This window comes from Colletes latitarsis, chromosome 8 (genome assembly GCF_051014445.1).
Source record: "Colletes latitarsis isolate SP2378_abdomen chromosome 8, iyColLati1, whole genome shotgun sequence".
Taxonomy (NCBI): Eukaryota; Metazoa; Arthropoda; class Insecta; order Hymenoptera; family Colletidae; genus Colletes; species Colletes latitarsis.
Genome location: NC_135141.1, coordinates 32,972,094 through 32,992,364, shown reverse-complemented (window position 1 = coordinate 32,992,364; position 20,271 = coordinate 32,972,094). Strand labels below are relative to the sequence as shown.

The 20,271-nt window shown below is 36.4% G+C and overlaps 1 protein-coding gene across 11 annotated transcripts in view; it reads right to left on the bottom strand.

Annotated features, from left to right (window-relative positions):
- Positions 1 to 1,001: 1,001 nt before the first annotated feature.
- The window catches only part of LOC143345105 (uncharacterized), a 105,149-nt gene continuing 85,879 nt past the window's right edge, over positions 1,002 to 20,271 (bottom strand). For 9 of the 11 annotated variants that reach the window (XM_076771900.1, XM_076771906.1, XM_076771907.1 and 6 more), the window contains 4 exons: positions 19,599 to 19,718; positions 16,469 to 16,740; positions 9,384 to 9,503; positions 1,002 to 7,222 (listed from right to left, as the gene is read on the bottom strand). In XM_076771900.1, coding sequence (XP_076628015.1) covers positions 7,009 to 7,222; positions 9,384 to 9,503; positions 16,469 to 16,740; positions 19,599 to 19,718 — 726 coding nt within the window. In that variant the 3' untranslated portion in view covers positions 1,002 to 7,008. The remainder of the gene's footprint in view (positions 7,223 to 9,383; positions 9,504 to 16,468; positions 16,741 to 19,598; positions 19,719 to 20,271) is intronic. The other 2 variants (XM_076771911.1, XM_076771909.1) reach the window with 2 other exon arrangements.

The following is a 20,271-nucleotide window of genomic DNA, read 5'->3' as shown; positions in this document are numbered from 1 at the left end:
GGCCAGCAGAGGCTGGGAGACGCTAACAGTAGCCAGTCGTAATCGTTATACGTTGTCAGAAGTAACAGGAGTGGTCAGTAGCGGTCAGCAGAGTCCAGCGGAGACCTGTTGACGAGAGGTCGGATATTAGTTGTTCAAGAGCGAGAAGGGATGTGTGAGCCTTTTTCTCTCGACTCCCACGAGACGGTCCGAACTTACTTTGGGCAGCTTCGGTGAATCGAGAAAGAGGGCATATGTCATTTTGTCTTTGTCGATCCTTCGAAACTCCACGAGCTCACGTACGCGTGATCGGGCATAGTGTGAGAGAGCACCTTCGATGCACTTCTGGCACCTCTGGTTATATCTTTGAAACACACATGTAGGCTAGATTCCGTAGATTAAACAAAAGATAATTTAGAAAGATAATTTTATACTATTGTGTAACCGTTACGTCAAATAAATGATATAATTATCCTAATTCATGTATATTAATTATTTTTATCCTTTGATGAAACGCGAGTATGCAATATTCCAGAGTACATTGTATACTGGAATAATTTAAATGTTTATATAATAATTATACTTACAGAATCTGATGGTATTCTAAAAACAAGCACAAGGATATGAATAAGAAAAATTGAGATTGATATTTATAAATATATTTATATTTTCTTTAATTTTTTATTTTCGATTACCATAAATCAAATAATTACAATATGCAAGACAGAATTTATTGGATAAAAAAAGTGGTTTCGTCGGAGCTGTTTAGAAGAGGAGAAATTAATTACAAAGATTTAAAGGGTGAATAGATTTTTACCTTCTGTGTGTTTGTATACACTTCAATGCAATTCAATGTTCGTGTAATATTCCCGCCTTTTTACGTACGAGGTTATGTCACAATTTCCTGTAGTGTGTTTTCTAATTTATTCGTCGTCCAAATGTGCATTGGACTGGATATGTTTCCAGATTAAAAGTCTTCGAACATTGCGAAGAACTATCTTTTAATGTTTATTGACACTCGAGCGAAATGATAGGACTTTTTGCAGAATCTTAATATTTACTTGCATTAATACGACCGAAACAAGTAAATTTTTATTTTTTCAATGTAAGACGCTCTGATGCATATTTCTGAACAAAGATTGTTTTATGATTGGCGCTAATACGTTGTTCATACATTTTATCTCCGATTCATCGTACGACGTGAATTTGCAAATAACAAATAGAAAATTTTCTCAACTCGTTACGAGTGTCGTCGATCAAATAATGGTTCAATGCAGCATCTGTCGCAGATCAACATGATTAAAATTGTAATTAGTACACGTACATATGTATATGTATACATATACAGGAGTACTACAGTCGCTTTGAATCACGCCTCTGCCATGTTTTCTTGCAAAAATTGCATAATTCGATCTTGCTTAAGACTGGGTCCTTTCTAAGACAATACGAATTCTTTATATATTTGGTCTCTTTATTAAAGCTATGATTATTAAACATTGCAGCTAAAATTTTGCATCGATTTGTTACAAGTCTCATGCTGCTATCTATTTTTAACCCAAGAATCGCGTGCTCTTTATTTACAGTTGGCGAATGTTTGACCGTTAACCGTTATTTATAGAGTTGCAATGCATATTTTCGTTGTATAAGTTTTTGGACATATTGTGCGCGAGATATCACGTTAATTTGTACAATTAAAGATGGGTATAAAATACATCAATGACTGATTGCTCTTGATTCAAATTTTACGTGAAAATAATAGCGGACGAGTATCATTTCATAAAAAGCTAATGCCAATTGTTTATCGGTGATATCGTTTTAAAGTATCCCTGAATTTATTCTCTTTCGTTCTAAGAAATATATTTATAAATTAGAAAAATTAAATATAAAGTATACGATATACATATCAATTGAATTGAATTTCGAATAGAAAAGATGCTTAATTCTTTGGTAAATAACGTCCGTTAAAATACGAATTGAAATTGTAATTTTAGACATATTGTATAATATTAAACGATATGTAATATAATCTTATGCAATCGCTGTATAATTAATTAATAGCTAATCATTTTAAAATGCATGTAATCTTGATAGAATTTTACATAAAAGTACCAAAAATCGAATTATGATACATCGTTGCCTCTTCATGATTCGTTGTTTCTACGAATTAATCAAAGTGATTAATTAAATAAAGTTCTTGGCCTGTCGGCAAATGGATTTCAGCATGAGCCTCGCATTACTATACAGGGTCTTTCGTTAAAAAGAAACCATCTCGATACTTCCTCTATTTTAAATAACAAAAATCGGCGACTTTGTAATTGTAAAACTTTTAGACAATTTTAACATTGACGTATAGTTTATAGAATACCTAAATCGAACTACAGAGTATTTAAGCAAAATATGAAATCACTCAGGACATAATTTATTCAAAATTAAATTTGAAAATTGTAATTTTACTCTTTTTATCTTGAAGCTATAGAACTTTTGTAAGTAACGTAAGCTTTATACTATAATAAAATAGCAAAGATAGTAAGGTGGTCTGTTTTTAGTGGCAATACCCTGCACAATAATACAACACGCGTTTAAGCATTCTTTCGCAGAGATTTGATATTTCTGTACAATTTGAGGATAAAAATAATATTATCGCATATTACTTTATTGATTAAACCTTCACTACGATTTTACGTACGAGTATAAGGTATGCTTATAGGTACATACATATATGCATATAAGTCTTCCATTGACCATTACTCTCTACTTCCAAAATTTTATACATGCTGCTTAATTTTCTGCTCGATAGTTCTTACACCTCGTATCCTTTTACCAACTTCGGCGATTTTTGTGATCCCTTAATCGAACGTTGGAAACAAGATATTAAATATTTCAACGATAGTTTGTATAATTAAAATGTACGTTCTCTAACATTTACCCTGTTATTATAACAAATTACCCTACGTAAATTTAAGCAACACCCATTTCTCTTACATTATCGACGGTACAGCTAAGCACGTGTCTGAATAAATGTATTTTATTTCGTTTCTTCGTAATATGTAATTAATAACTGTACTGCTAAAAATAGATGTGTATTTTTTTTTTTATTAAACTCCTTTTCTCTCTCTTTCGTAATCTTAATTCGTCTATTATCGTTTTAATTGATATAATCGGTCGCACGAACATCATACTCGAAAGATTGAACATATATCTCAAGACTTTCTACCGAGCAAATAATTAAGCCAGTGCCTTTGTCGTTAAACCTCGTTAAAATTACAATAAAATTGGGAAAAACTGTTCGCGCTCTGATTCGATCGTCACGTAACACGTTTTCTTTATGAGTATGTACACAAATGTCTCAGGAGGAACGTATAATCATACACGAGCATAGCGTCGAAGCTCGCGAATAGATCAATGAGCGAAACAATGTGAATGTACACACGAGAATCATGGTGATCGTAAGAGCTAAGGTTACATTATCGATTTGCTTTTATAGATACTATAATGTGATTTCTATAGATACGTACGTCGTGTACTAGTATACTAGGTATACTTAGGTTGGATTAATACGTGCGACAGTATTCGTGGTTGGACACTTGTAACAGAAAAGCTGAACGAATTTTTTAAATGCATGATTTTATCAATAATACGGAATTGAAATTATCGTTGTAAACGTAAAGTGGAAATAAAAAAAAGTACATACAACCAGACGCATTTTCTATCCGGTTTATAATTGTTTACTTTAATGAAATACGTAGACGATTGTTTCTAGTGTCACGTCCAAATATTTACAGAAGATTTGACGATTAAGAATTTATACATATCGTAGTCCTTCCTATTTTCACTTGACAAACATTACAATCGTTAACAGTCACACGTTCTCAGAAGGAATTAATAATTTAATTGAACGTTAATGGTATTATTACTAATTAAATACATTGCACGTAATATATAATTTACGACATTTTAGTATATATGTATGTAAGCAGTTTGAAAGTGCGTTTACGTAATTTATCGTTGCAAAATAGCGTATAAATAAAAGTCTGATTTTATGGTACCAATATCATATTCCTTTTATATGTATATCATTTTAATTGTGAATATGATAATGAAATTTTACAAGGAAGAGTATTTCGGATGATTCCTCTAGAATGGTTCAAAAAATATTCAGGAATGAAACTAATTAAATTCTTCTCTGTATCTTTATAATTATTTATTTGGTCCCCAAAATTTGAGAGTTGTCGTATCGTTTTCTAGAAATGGAATGAAACGGGATTGATAAATTGATAAATAGTACGTGAAATTATAATTCGTGTGTAAACAACGTATAATAGAATTAAATTGAATTTCTGATAGCTCTGAAGAAAGCACACTATTTTATCATCGATGTAACAAAATTCTATTCTGATTATACATATGTATATATGTATATATGTATATGTACACATACATACGTACATATATATAATTTTGATTATATATTATATATATATGTTATATACATACTCGTAAATGTTTAAATATTGGAAAGATTCAACGTAGGGACGACGAAGTTATGGCCCCTGTTTTATCATACTGATTGGTCCAAAAACACGTCATAGAATAGATGATGAGTAATAAAATATCCGTGTTAAACAATACCGATAAACTAAGTCGATCTTGAAATTTTCAATGTCCAATGTAACACGGTTAAGTACTTGAATCTGTCGCACATATTTCACAATCTATTGTTCCCACGTAATAATGAGCCCTGATAAGTGACAATGATCACACGAATCCCAAACTCTCTCTTCGTTCTTAGATATCATCTTAGATATCAACGACATAACGCTGTAAATTTCCGAACGAAGTTAGAGAGAAAATACGTTTAAAGTTTATGGAAGTTTAATGAACGCGTAACTGCACGTGTTTAAAAAGATTAATACAATGAAAATCGTTAATAAAGTTTGTACATTAAGATAAATCTCTCGATCAAGAAATTAAATGTAATAGAAAATATGTACTATAAATGTAACGATCAGAGTATTTCGGAAAAGAGAGAGTTTGAGAATTAGCACATTTAATGTACTTTCGTTGCTAAAAATTTATTAAACGGAAGGACGATTCACATAAGAATTTATTCGAAGTCGTTACTGCGTCGTCTAACAGGATGTTTAATATTGACTTTGGTCGATCTTTGCGTTTGAGCATCGATAAAAAACAGTTTCCTTAAACTACACGACTGGGTATAATATGGAGTGTCATGTTTGATAGGGAACGTGTTTAATTTACGCATTATTTCAAATTTCCTGTCCAAACTGTCCACGTTGTGTTCGCAGAATTCGATACTAATTCTTCAAAACGTAATTCGGTAATTATAGAAGTATTCAAATAATTTGGCTGAAATCATCGAATTAAACGCAACAGCGAATTTGTCACAGTCTAGTAATTGAAATTCTTCTCGATAATGTTTATTTCTTAGCGTTAATTAATCTGCAAAGTAAGCAGGGAGATATTAAAAGCGTTTCTTTACAAAACTAGTCCTCGAATGATATATTTCTTTTTATTATAAAAATTAAGAGAATGAAACGTTCTCTTTCATTTTCTAATTTCAATATGCTCTTTCAATAAACTAAAAAATATATTATTTGATAGTATTCTTTGTCTATCTTTTATATACACTGCACTTAAATCAGTCCTGGTCATGCGTAAAGCTTTCATCGCGATTCTTTTCTATTAATCGTATCATCTATGTCCATCGATCAACACGACGTTACGTTATAGTGTTTCGCGTGTTGCCAAATTTTCTGCGTCCTCGATAACCCACTTTTCTCTTATAATCCCACCTATTGTTGAAAACTAGCTCTTTAGCGATACGTACTGTTATTTAAATAATAATCCCGCGAACGTAAATAATTCTAACAGCTTCGATCGAGTATGAAACACGCGACGAATACAAAATGGCGCGTAATTTCGTTCGATAGAAAGTTAACGCAAAATCTGATCGCCAAGATATCTACGATCGATCGTAATCCTAGAGATCGCGTTAAAAACGCGTGTAAGGTACAGTGATTACAGTGTCCTGCAGTGTTTCACGCTGTATTTGAGTAGTTTTCCATCGATTGCTGGTTAACAATGTTGCACGGAAGCATGAAAAGGAAAAGGAGAGACACAGAACAGCGTACACCGGGACAGACGTGGTCTTTACAAATCACACGAAACATCCATTACATACATCGTAGAATGGGATATTTTGGAATAAATATAACCTCAAAGAGTCAAAAGAGACGAAAGATATTTAGAGTGCCCTTTGTAAACTGGAACTTCGTACGTTAAACGTCTGCACAATTGACATTACACGATTAATCGTATCACGTCGTTCGTAGTATTTTCAATCGTTATTCCATCGCAAGTAGTTTCTTCCAATCCGTCGATTCGAAGCGGGATTGTAATGCATTTGTTTGGTGATCTTTGTAATATTTATCTCTCGAACGAGATTCGGATATGTCATAATTCGTACCAAATGAAATTTTACGTTTAACGTTCGTGGTGAAATTACATACTGTTCACGGGTCGATAATCTCGCTTCGAATTTGTACACAAGATATGAATATTATCGGTAGCAATTGATAGCGCCACCGAATACACGTTACACGATCGACAACTTTACTATCGATTTTTATCGATATTGCCGTTATAACAGAAAATTTCCTTTCAAAAACGCACCATCGTACGATCGGGGATATTCTCTACGTGTACGTACAAATGTAAAATTAAAAATTTTTCTTCAAAGTCGTCCACAGTGAGTTTTACGAAATATGTAAGCACCGCGCATGACAATGAATTTCTTCCCGCGCACTCGTCGCGATCAGACAAGAGAATCACCGCCTCGAAACTACGCGATCGCGTTACCGAGAATGTTGGATTTTCCTTGCCGACACGATCGAAAGAGTTCTTGCTTCGAGAGTTTACCTTAAAACTGCGATGTATACGCGAAGCAACAGAGTGATCATGTTGGGGTCACACGAGGAGCTCCTTCAGGAAGTCCTCGGCAAGCAAGTCCTACAAATAATCGTCCACCCGGTCGTTTTCGTCCGGCGGGCTGGGCTCGCTGACGCTGAGAATGGGCAGACCAAAATGTTGAACGTCGATGCTCGATTCGGGCGTACGTCTCGCGTAGTCGCAGCTTTTTGAGTGTCGTTCGACACCGACGCGCCGATGATAGTGGAAATAACGGGGTAGACGAGCGTCGATATCGTAAGATCGCCGATAACACCTGCGGATTTCAGTAAATACTATGACTTAATAATCAATCAAACAATATCTTTTAAACGGAATCACGGATCGTCCCTAACACCGGAGTATCGAGACTGTTACTAAATCCTAACCTTCCTTAGAAACAAGAAAGAGGAGGCGCCATCACATTTCGTCCTGGGCCTACTAATGGACTCATTAGCAAGGCAGGCTCTACCTTATCGATGGTCGGTCGAGGAGTCTACGTATACGGTGTTCGAGTGATATGTACGAGACTGGAGTGAAACTTCCTGATTTTAGACGGATCTAAAACCCTTTATTAAGCCAATGTTTTCTTATACTGGAAATTGGAGGGCTCGTTCTGGTCAAATTCACTCAGCCTTAGCCTTCCGGATTCTGAATTAGATCGGTACAGGGTACGAAAGAGTGGAAAGAACTGGCCAAAGACCTGGTGGTGTTGCACAAATCTGACCACGATAAAGAGATACAAGAGAAAATATTAGCACAGGCAAATTGTACATGGAGTCAATACCCAACCTTGGCGATATGGGGAACCTTGAGAGGGCTGATAATTCTGTGTCGTGGCGCCTGGTGTGGAGCACCAGGGGGTAGATAACCCGCTTATGGGATTTTCGGATCATTTTTGTTACAGGCCAACAGCCTCGTTACGCGAAGCTCATTGCTGCCAAGTCTTTAGAACAGCCCTTAACACGTTCACAGCTAGTTGAAGACCATACAATTTCCTGGAAGACTACAATTTTGATTCTATATCATTGTAAATTACATAACCTAAAATTTGTTTCTTATTTTTGTAACCTTGCTGAAATTCACAAATCCTAACCTTAATTTTCCTAGTTCCATAGTGGAAGTCCATTTTATATATTTTCGAACGTATATGGAAAATAAATAAGCAGAAACAAGAGAAACAACTGGTTTTCTCTATTGAATCAGTGGTTTTTCTTAAAAACAAATTGACGAATATTTAAAACAGTTAGCATCTGTTTTTTCTTGAGTTTCTTACAGTTGCAATTTGTGCATACATTGCGTAACGTAAGAGTACGAAGCATCGGAAACGATTTACTTTTGTCACGTAATTTTTCTCTTTATCTTCAACGGTTTCAAAGATACAGCCTGTCCCAGTTGCGCGGGACACTTTGTATAGTACATATGTAGGTCAACAAGTTCTTTTTTACATGGCAATGGACGCAATCCTCTGCAACCCAATTTTCTTTACCGCTTTAGAACAAGATTGATTTTCTAAACTTAACTGGGACATTATCGTTAAATAGAGCAAATATTTAATGTTAAAATATTCGAATGTCTCGATAAATGCATTCACTATTTGACGGTTGCATACAATGACTCGTGTAATACTTGTGTTAACGTTTGGTCGTAAACAGAGATACGTTAAATTACAGTGGGTGATCAAAGTTTTATGGTCATTTTGAATTTTAATTGTACTTGCAACGAAACCTTTTCATTAAAAAAAAATTACAGTTATATTCTTAATATGCAATAATGCATTTTAAAACTTGTACAAATTATTAAAAATTTTTTAAAATATAATAAAAAACAACACCGAAAATATAAAATGTGCAATTTTTTCCATCCGATGATAATAATAATTTGATCATCCACTGTAGCGTGTTTCTCGCACAAAAGTCGCGGGTGGAAACGGAAATCGAAGATAAAGATATCGAAATAATGGCTAACGAAACATCGACGATCATATAGCGCATAAATTTGCATTAACGACTTCGAATGATCATAATTATGTGCTTGTTCGAATGGCACGAAACTCATTTGGGAAAGTATAATAGGAAGAAGATTAAACAAGCGATAACGAGTCTAGAGGGAACTGTTACGATGGTTCGAACGATAATATGCGATAATAAACGGCTGGTGTGCACAATGTTTTTGGTATCGTGGACTATTTTTCGTTTCGTGCAACACTGCTTTTAAACGGTTTTTGTGCCGTAGTGATCGGTGATAAAACGTTAATGGAGCGCAAGAGATTTTACGGAATCGGTACGGGCGATGAAAAATTATATTTCCGGTACGTTCGAGTCGATGACTTTTAAAGAAGCAAAATTCTTTGTCTCGATTGTTTAGTCGAATGATGTCACTTTATCTGCGCGGAATAATTCATGTATTCGGAGCAAAGCGTAAAAGGATTTCCTTACCGCTCGTCCATGGAAGCTGGTTGTCGTACAGGACATCGAACATATTCGTGACTTCCGCCGGCTCGCCATCCTCCGAAACGTCGACCAACGAACGATGATGACGACGCCATCGAGGAATCCCTGGAACATCGACAGGAATTTTCTTTAATAACTGTCCTCGAATTATTAGAGAAAATCTTCAAACTTTTACTTCTTGTCGCCTCGAATCCCTATACGACGAAGGGGAGCAAGTGGTACGATCGACCATAAGGCGATTTTTCGTACAAAAATGAAACGAAGACGAGGAATAAGTTTTTGAGAATGTCCATGTGGAAAATTCGTCGGTAACGATTACGATAAATCCGTCTGACCATCACGGACTATTTCTACCAGAGTTTATATTTGTAACCTACGAGGGAGAATTATTATTTTGCAATTTTAGTCCGAAAATAGTCGAGGTAAAGAATAGATCTATCGTTAGTGGAATGAACGCTATCGCTGTACCACGAGTGTTTTATAACATGAGATACACTCTTCTAAAGAGAAACAAAATGTTAAATAGATCATGCATCAAATTGTAAGGGGATCCTCGTAAGAAGGCTTTAATCTTCGTAATGGTTTTAATGGGTCGCTAACTTATGGTCACTAGTGGTCAACAGTGAGGTTGACATCAAGGTCAGCGGTCCAGTGAAGATCCAGAAATGGTCAAGAGGTGGGACCAATCGAAATAGTATTGTTCTCTAGACCAAGAGGTTCTTAACTCTTCACGTTGACACTGTCTCCCCACTCTTCGACTTCCCCACTCGAAGACTACCGCTGGACAAATTCTTCAGTACCCCTGGAGCATCCAGGGGGATCGGGTCTCGCGGGCCGAAGTCAGGCCATTCGTGGATCGCTGACCACTGGGGGGACCAGGAGTGACCAGGAGTGACCAGGACTGACCAGGACTGACCAGGAGTGACCAGAACTGACCACTACTGACCAGTGCAGATCCGACTACTGACCACTACTGACCACTACTGACCAGTGCCGGACGGTGATGACCAACGGTAAGAACTGTTTAAAAATTCTCTCCCCTCTTCTATTCTGTCGTTTGATACCAATTTTGCTTTACTTGCCTAACTGATGTTGCTATAATATGAATATTTTCTTATTTTACAGTTGGCCCAGTGGCAACAGCGGCTTAGTGGTAACTATCCTATGTACTGACGACAAGTAGTAAGTCCACTCCACTTGTTTGTATTTCATTATTTTTATTTGTTTGTTTCATGTGAATTCAATTTTATTTATCTATCTGATTTTATTTGGTTGTTATGAATGTTCCTTTTCTCTGTTTCTACTTTTGTTTGTCGAATTTATGTTATTGCTTTGATATGTATAGTATTGTAGGATATAATAATGTAATTTCGGGTATTTTTATTCCACTGATTAGAATAAGATTTTTGTGGTTACGTTCTTGTTCGAAATCTCGTAATAATCTGCGGAGGTACTTTGTTTGATTCTTTCGTTTCGTTTGATTGTTTGGTGTTGATTCAATTTGGGGTCTCGATCCAAGTTTCTTCCATTATTACAAATGTTCATTTTGATATCTATAACATTGTGTCGATGCATGTACCATATTTGTTTCGATGACACTGATTAATATAAGATTTTTATTTTTATGTTTCAGCTTAAATTCTTGTAATATGTTGCTTAATTTCCTTCCATATCTCACGAATATAAATATTAGTTTTGATTTCAGATTAAATTTAGATTAATCGCAAGGACATCGAGGGAGTACGCCACAACCGCCGAGGGACTTCTAATTCCAAGTTGATTAGTCTTAAGCTTCGCCGCGAATCTTAAAATTAACGTCGAAGATTTCCTTATTATACGTATTACCGCGTTTTACCAAGCAATTATTCAATGAGTAGCTTCTCGTTCTCTCGTTTCCTCGTTCCTAGCTTCGGTCACCGCTGTTTCATCGAATGAAACATGTGATCGGCCGTGTATCTGGTCCTACAGATCTAATCGCCTTCCCTTGGTAAGCTTGATTGAGGGAAAACGGCACTTCGCTGGAAGGTGTGGAGTTTCCGTATTCTGCGGAAACGCATACCTTCCAGCGGAAGTCGACTCTGTCTCAGGTACTCTCTCTTTGTCAGACAACCTAAGTCGGGTCCTTCGGGCTCCCGGCGGGTTGCGTTGGAGAAATGGAGACCTCGATTCGGAGTTGCAGTTCTCTGTTTTCTTGTTGAGATCGAGTTAGCAAGGGCAGTAGGTTCGATCCTCGGATCCGCTGCACGGTATAGCATCGCGTCGCGTCGCGTCGCGTATCCCACGATTTAGCTTCATCCCTCTTTTTAACCAAATAATTGCTTGGTACAACTAAGTCAAGGAACTCTGTTTCCTTCTATCGTCCGAATTTTAGCTTCAACTTGACTAGACTTTAGCTTCGACGTTAATTTTAAGTCTCTAGTGTATGCGTCTCCCAATATTGCCAAGTAATTATTTAACAAGTAGCTTCTCTCGACACGTTCTCTCGTTTCTCGCTTCGATCACCGCTGTTTCGACGAACGAAACATGTGATCGGCCGTCCAGTTTGTCCGAAAGATCTAGTCGCCTGCCCATGATAGATCGATTTCTAGAAATAGAAATCAATCTACCAAGGGTAGTGTTGATTCGATCCGAAGATCTGCTGCACGGTTCAGCATCGCGTCGCGTCGCGTGTCCAACAATTTAGCTTCATCCCTTTTTAAGGAAAATAATTACTTGGTATTTAGTCTTAAGCCCCTAGTGTAGCCGCGTGTCCTGCCAAGTAATTATGTAACAAGTAGCTTCTCTTTGACTCGTCCCTCGTCCCCTCCGATCACCACTGCTTCCATGTAGAAAGCAAGTGATCGGCCGATTAGCTGGCCCGAAGGGTCAGTTGCCGTCCTCTAGCGAGACGATCCAAGGGAAAGGGTGTTTCGGCCGCAGAGGGGATCAGGGACTGTTCCTGTCTGCGGTAGCCCCAACTCGGGATCCCTCTCTCTGTCAGACATCCCGAGTTGGGTCCTGCGGGCTCCCAACAGGCTGCTTGGGGGAAATGGGGAACCCGTGTTGGGTGCGTCGATTCCCTTTCCCTTCGATCGGACTTGCCAAGAGGCAACGAGCTGACCCTTTTGGCCTCGCTATTCGGTTCGCGTCTCTCGTTCCTTGCACTATTGCATGGTGCATCGCGTCGTATCGCGTCGCGTCGCGTCACCCACGATTTAGCTTCGTCCCTCTTTTAAACAAAATAATTACTTGGCACGACTAATCTAGTTTCTAAGGATGTAAGAGGGAGATCGATGGAACTTGGATTCCATCTATCTCCCTTCGGGTCTCCACTCGCAGCAACCTCCACGTGGTGAGACCTGGTAATCGGTGTCACCCACGATAGAAAAGTTATTCTTCGTGGGTGACACCGAGCTAATGGCTGCGAATTTAGAATTGATTCTTGATATAATAAACGAATTTAGGTTGGTATGGCAGTCAGATTGGGCCACGAAAGTCCATAAGGAGAAAGGTCTACTCGTATATCTCGTCTGTAGTATTAGTATCATAAAACCGCAATTTATGGACAAAAAGGGGGAATTTCTCGCGCGTCGTGAACATCACTCAGGGGCATTCTTTATAGCTCCTTGTAATAGAAAATGAAAGACCCTTTTCCGCGGCTGGGTTAATTTGTACAAAAATTAGGTCGCAATTAAGGGATCATATTCTCGACAAATTACGTTTTTTACGCCTCTGTTTTTTCGAAAGGTCTCGAGTATATCTCACATTTTCGAAACAAAAGAAACTTAAATAATTTCATGCATGAATTGCCTTATCTGCAGAAGCTTTTTGAGGGAGGTAAAGATAAATCTAAAGAGCTGTTTAATGAAATTATAGATGACCCTGAGAACTTAATTACCGCAGAGGTTTTTGTTGATACGAATTATGTCATACATGGTTATACAATTTTAATCGGTTCATTAATGGCAATCTATGCGACCCATTTGATATTTTGTATGAAGTATTCGCGTTGCGTGAAACGTGTATTGAAGTACCAATTAGGAATTAATATTTCTTTTTTCTTTTAATCGAGGGACAGGCTCATTTATATAAGTATTATTTCATTTAGGTGTTGCGTTAATATTTGTGCGAATAAACTTCATAATGTCATTACAAACGTATATTAAGATCATTTTCTCATGCAAATTAGTTTTACAAAGTACATGACACGAGCAATATATTTTTGATCTTCATGCATCACGCAAACGATACGTAATACTTGCAACGGTATCATGTTAATCTGCGATACAAAATTACATAAGAAACTTAATTTAATATAAGGGAATTATGTAACGATCGCATCTGTAAATACATATATATGTTGGTTTGCAATATGATTATACAACGGACTTTTCAATTGATGTTTTTTTTTTAAAGCAGAAAAGAAACTAAAAAATTTCAAATCATTCTAAAAAAATTATTCTTTGTTGCAAGGGTCAATTACAAACATTTTTGGTCAATACACATATCCCCGAAATCCTACGCACTTTTGAGAAAAAAATTCTACAGTAAAATAGAATATCGATCCAAGGATTAAACTGTCGTTCACTAAATACGTATTATTGCATTTTGAGAATAAACTTTCATGGGTGTACGTAATTTAGACACGACGTGATGTGTGATACGAGACAGGGACTGTCAGAAACTCTAGCGTTGTAACTTTGTTATCAGTGCATTAATCCGATGAACAAAGTTTCACGGAACGCGTACCATTGCATTTCGAGAATGACCTCTCACGCACGTAAACAATATTTTACGTGTTTTATATAAATTAGAGCAGAAGTATATTTAAAAGCAGTGATAAGTATTTACCAAGTAATAAGCTGTTCGATTGATTTTTGCTTCTCAGAAATAACGATACCTGTATAATCTGTGCACGATGAAAATTAAAAAGATTCATCAAGCAAGAGCAAATAGATACGGGTCACTGAGTTTTTTAAAAAGAGAAACAGATATACGAAACCTATTGCTGCGGAAAGTTCAGAAGGTGAAGATATTGTGCAGCAGAGAAAACGTTCTCGTTTTGCTGCTTTTAGCAGCGATACGATCTTTGACACAAATATGGCGTACTTTACGTTTGACATAAATACAATCATTTTTTAAGGACCGGGGTTAAATTTAAAAATCTGTAGAAAATTGAGAACGTTGACCTACTTGTCCTCTTTAGAGATCTATCATCGAGGGAAGCGAGGCTTTAAATATTTCATAAAGCCTCGGAGACTACCTTTAAATGTCACTGAAGACTCTAACGTGCCTTGATTCGAGGTAAATCCGAAACGGTACTCTAAAAAGTGTTCAGTAAAGAAAAGTTCATTGTCAGTATGTACCCAACAAGAGGACCGCCATAACAGACCGCTCTGGAGGGGTTTAAAGAAAGTCGTTAGATTTATTTTACGTACTATGTATACCCTATTCCACCAGGGTTTGAAGAAAGTCGTCGACGAACAAAATTTCAAAGTATAACAGAAGGTTTAATATTAATTACAATCTGAATTTTAAACTAGAATTATTATATTAAATTATTGCCAAAAGTGGGCGAAACTCCAAAATGGAATGAAAGGTAAATTTTGTATTCAACCAAATAGTTCTACAAATAAATTTCTATTCATGATACATAATGCCATCCCATAACATAAATACCAATTTTTAGTCAACGAGCAATGAATAAAAATGTTATGTATCTTTTATTCGAAATTCATATTTAAGCATTTTGCCCATTCCTACTGGATGGACGACAATTGGAGTTTGCAATTAAACCCATTAAGGAAATTTACACCGCGTAGTGGGTGGATAGGTAAGTTTAAAATATTCATACGCGTTATAAGTTACTTGACTATTGTAAGTAGGACACTGCGGTTTGAACGTGTAAAGGTAACAAGGGAACAAGAACTTTGGGATCAAATTCTCTTGGGGAACATTACAGAGAATAGCGAAACACTGGTAAAATCGTGTTTCGAAACTATCTGTGCAAAAAGATTTGTGCGAATATAAAGGGAAGAGTTGAACGTTTGTGACGTCTGACCTTATCGCGCGCAGCCTCTTTTTGTCGATCATGCATACGTAGAATTGTTCAAATATCATCTGGAACGCGACTTTTTGACGCACGAGAACCTCCGACGCAATAATTAGTGCACACAAAGCTTCCTCAATTGAATGAACCGGGGAAATGTAATTCAAACTGGACGTAGAAATTAAAATTCGATACTAGTCACGTTGGACATCCAAGTCATCAAGTTTAAATAACTAAAACTACAATTAAAGTTGAATGTAGAAATTGAAATTTAATACTAGTTACGTTGGAAAACCCAAGTTATCAAGTTTGCCAAACTTTGTTATCGAACTCGTAGTTTATTAATCTTCTGTCAATTATAGTACGATCGATCACATGACCAGGTGCAAATGGCAGCTACGTCAATTTGTCATTCGTTACTGTTCTCACAGCCTCAACGACCCGTTATTCAACAAAATCTTAAATCGTTTAAGAAGAATAAGCACAAATTAGGGCAGAGAAATGGTCGATTTTTAGAAAACTCCGGAGTAGTTTTCTTTGCGTTTCGAAAACAAACCCTAACAAACAATAAGTTTACGAATATTAAGTTCTAAATAAAATTGGGTTATTTGCACGGGCCATTTATTTTTCATGAATAACAAAAAGCTTCTGTGCTTCTGAGTAGTAGTTGAATTAAAAGATCAACGAATAAAAGCTCTTGGTGGCCCGAAGCTGAAGCTTAATTAATTTCGTGGTAAATCCGGCTTTGCTTAGGATTATATGTATACTTAGTTGTGAGACGAGCAACGATTAATTAATTTGATATTGTTAAATATATATACAGGGTGTTTGGCCAACCCTGGGAAAAATTTTAATGGTAGATTCTAGATGGACAGCCTTACAGTTTTCTGAGTGAGAACTACTGTCACGCATACGCAGCTGTTCGCTGGTTGCCGTCTCACAGGCGGAACTTTAAACGTTAATAACTTGTTAACGAAGCCTCAAGGGATGGTTGAACACCCTGTATATTAATATATATATGATTCGTTCGAGATGAAATTACCTTGAAGACTGTTGTTGATTGTTTGGATCGAGCAACGAGACTTCCGGCGTGTCCTTCGAAACACTCTCGATGCAATTCTGTTTTTTCGACTCTGGATCTTCGCATTTCTCTTCTTGCGTTGGTTTCAGGAAGGACTCTTTGTCACCATCGATGCCGTCTTCTTTCGAAGTTCGTTGATCTTGTTGTCGATTCGTCGACGCCAGTGGCAAATTATCTGCACTGCGAACTTTTCGGCACAATTTTGATGTTGAACCATGACGTCGTAAAAATTCCTGAAAATTACAACGGGACTGCATTATAGACGGAGAAGAAGCAAGCATTTAAACACAGGCTTTCAGTCGTTTCCTGCAGTTTTAATTCTCATCAGAATTTTTCGAGGCTCTTCCCTTTTCCGAAATTGCCTCAGAAATCCTCTGAAGCCTCGTTAGTTTTGCTAATATTTTTATATACTTACAATAGTTTACTTGACGATTAGAAAAATAAGTAATCGAAAATGCAAATAACAGGTATTAAATTTATTTAATTGTACAGTTTTGGAATTAATCGACAAATTTTATTTACGAATAACAAATCAAAATTTCAGAATCATTCGTGAATCAATACACGTAAAGTAGAATCTGGTGAAGAATTTTTTAAGCCAACAAAGGCGTGGGGAAAAATTAATTTACGAACGACTCTAAAACTTTTATTCGTTATTCGTGAATAAAATTTGCCCAACTCTGGTATATAGATAATTATTTATCTCAAAAAAGTGTGGTCAGTTTCACTTAAAATACAGGCAGATTCTAAACCTTCCTAGAATCTAACTTCCATAAATTTTGCCAAAAGACTTTTACATATCTCATATATTTAAAATAAAAATTCTTTGCATACGACGCGAAGAATTTATTATTTAATGAAATTTAAAATAGGGGAAGTTATTTTGTGTGAGAAATACAAATAATATTTTTTCATTTTTTCTTGAATAATACGCCCCCTTCTTTCTTTTTGAAATTTCCATTTTTTAACTATTAAAATGTGTACGTAAGAAGAACACTTCCTCCACCACGACACATTCTTTCAAACGAAAGATCTTAATTTTATTTTCGTCTACGAAAATGACATCGTTCACTCTTTTCCATTACTAATATAGTCAGCGATCATGTCACGTTGAAAACGCTTTGGAACACCGTGTATTATTGTTAACATTATTATTATATACTGTTTATATTATACCTCTCTTGGCTGTTAATATTAAAAAAAAATAATCAAAATCAAAATCTGTGGGTTTGTGAGTTCCCTATAACTGCTACTATTGTTATCCGATCGAGATGAAATTTTGTCTGGCTGCTTTTTATGCTTCGAGGGAAAGTATAGGCTGCTTAATTTGCAAAAATATTAACTATAAAGCAGGCTACGAGGCTTTAAACCAGTGAAGGATTCTCTATCGAATGACACCTGTGCTGTGCAACCTATGTGCTAGAAAGCTCTCTAATCTAATATAAAATTTTTAAATCTAAGTACGTACAATTCAGCTTCGTTTCAGCTATATAGTAAATACCTACGTAAAATTTAAAAAAAAGCTTTTATTTGTCTAAAGAAAATTTCTTAATGCAAACCTTAGCCGTCCGCCATGCTTGATGGGAGAATTTACTAATTACAAATAATATCCTGTAAAGTTTGGTCATTCAAACGAAATACAATTGGAAGTTGGTTCGATTCAAAATTACAAAGTGTTAAAGTAAATTATTGTTTATCGAAAACTGCACCTAAAATCCAGAACCGAAACGGTCAGTTTTTAGTTGCATTCTGTGTGCTCCTCTAATTGTCGTACACGTAACGGGTATACCTCTAAAATTGTCGTAAAAAAAAGAGAAAACGATACGCTGCGATTACCAACGATGGTCCATCCTAGAAGAAAATGAATTTAACGACTTCCGTAGAAGTAAATTACGAGCTTATTGATCAGACTGTAAACTACACTTCACCTCTGACTACCTTGAACTTTAACGTTTAGCGTATCAATTTTGCATGGTCTCTTTCCTGTTCGTTACTTATTTAAATATCTATTCATCGTGTCGGGAGTTTAGCGTCTTCGAAATTTTGTTACACACGGGTTCGGGCTCGAAATGAACGTTGGAAACTCCCGTTTTCCGTTTTCGTCGCGCGAATATCGATCATCGCCGCGATGAAAAACATTCCGCACGACCAATCGATAAAATAAAATTAACGTCAATTGTTATTACCTTTTTTTTATACCGTGTTGCTCTACGTGCACGCGTGCCGACGAAGAAAAATTACAAAAAGGGAAAAATGTTATAAATACGTACGACCTCGTCGTGTCCATTTGCAAATTGCATAAACATCGTGGGATCATTTACGAAGCTGACAGACGTTTACAACCGAAAAGTTAAAAATACGAGGCGACATTAACCTTCGATGTTTATGAAATATATTTTGTATTATGGACGCTTTCCAAGGATTATGTTGTTTTATTCCCATCGTAACGTAAACATAAATATCGTCGATTATGAAATATATACGAAAGTATACGACTTTCCCGTCGTATATGATATTTATTATTTCGCGAGTGCGCGATATTGGGAATTGCTGCTGGAATTATTGCGCGAACGAACGGTTAAAACGATCGCCATTTTGTGAAAGATCTTCTGAATTTGAAATAATTAAACGAATAATGAGTTTTAGAAAAGGCTGAGAAATGAAATAGAAAATTCTACGTGTTCATCGAATTATTCTCAATTTGATTGCAAATAAAATTTCTGAAATTGTTAATGCAATGTCAGCGGTTATATTTGTGAACTTGTAATTGTAATTATAATTGTGAACAGTTGCAGTTATCAATTTTATTCATTACCAATTTTAAAATTAGTTGTGGAGCAATAAATAAATATATTTGTCCTCGAAGAGATGGGGCGAGATCTCTGGCAGCAATTATGCGAATTTTTCCAAGTTTCCAAACGACCGATTGCTTTTCCCATTGTCGTGACTGCGAATTGACGGGAAAGGTTGCTACGAAGTTAGGGTTCGATCGAAAGTTTCAAGGACGCGGATCACCGGAACGGTTAATACGTCCAGTGCCACGACAAAATTGGTCGAGTTATAGCTTTCTCGTCTTATACGATTACGTTACCTGGGATAGGAAGCCGGCTACGTCGATGGCGCTGTTCACTCGCGGCCTCGAGGTTCTCGGCCACCCCAATCCTCCCCCGCTATCCAACGAGTCCACGTGATGGTTCGACCAGTGCAGATGCTGGAAATTGTAGCAATGCAATTAGATCGTCGCACCGAGAGCCAAGCCGAAGGGAAATTGCCTTTGAATGCGACTCTTTCAAGCGTGATATCCGACAAGACATACAAAGACAATAAACTTCTCTACCCACCAAAAATAGAATCAGTTCGTACCACCTTTTTAAAAATCTAGAAAACAGTTGTATCTTATAGAAAGTATCGATTTTTTAATATAAAATACACAGCATTTATTATAGACTCTAATATACAGGGTGTTCGGCCACCCCTGAGAACAATTTTAACGCAACATTCTAGAGACCAAAATAAGACGAATATCAAGAATATCAATTTGTTGAAACATTTCCGGCCGCACAGTATATTTTCAGTAAAGCATATTTATTAAGTTTTATAATTGTAACTGAGGGTAAAAGGTAACTCGAGAATATTAAGAAATTATTTTGTGTGAGCAGAAATATTAATTCTCAACTTTCTCAAGATTTTGTGGTGGACAAATAACACTATTTCTGGTGAGTATGCTTTGAGCTGAAACAGTAGGATAATGCCAACGTCAGGTT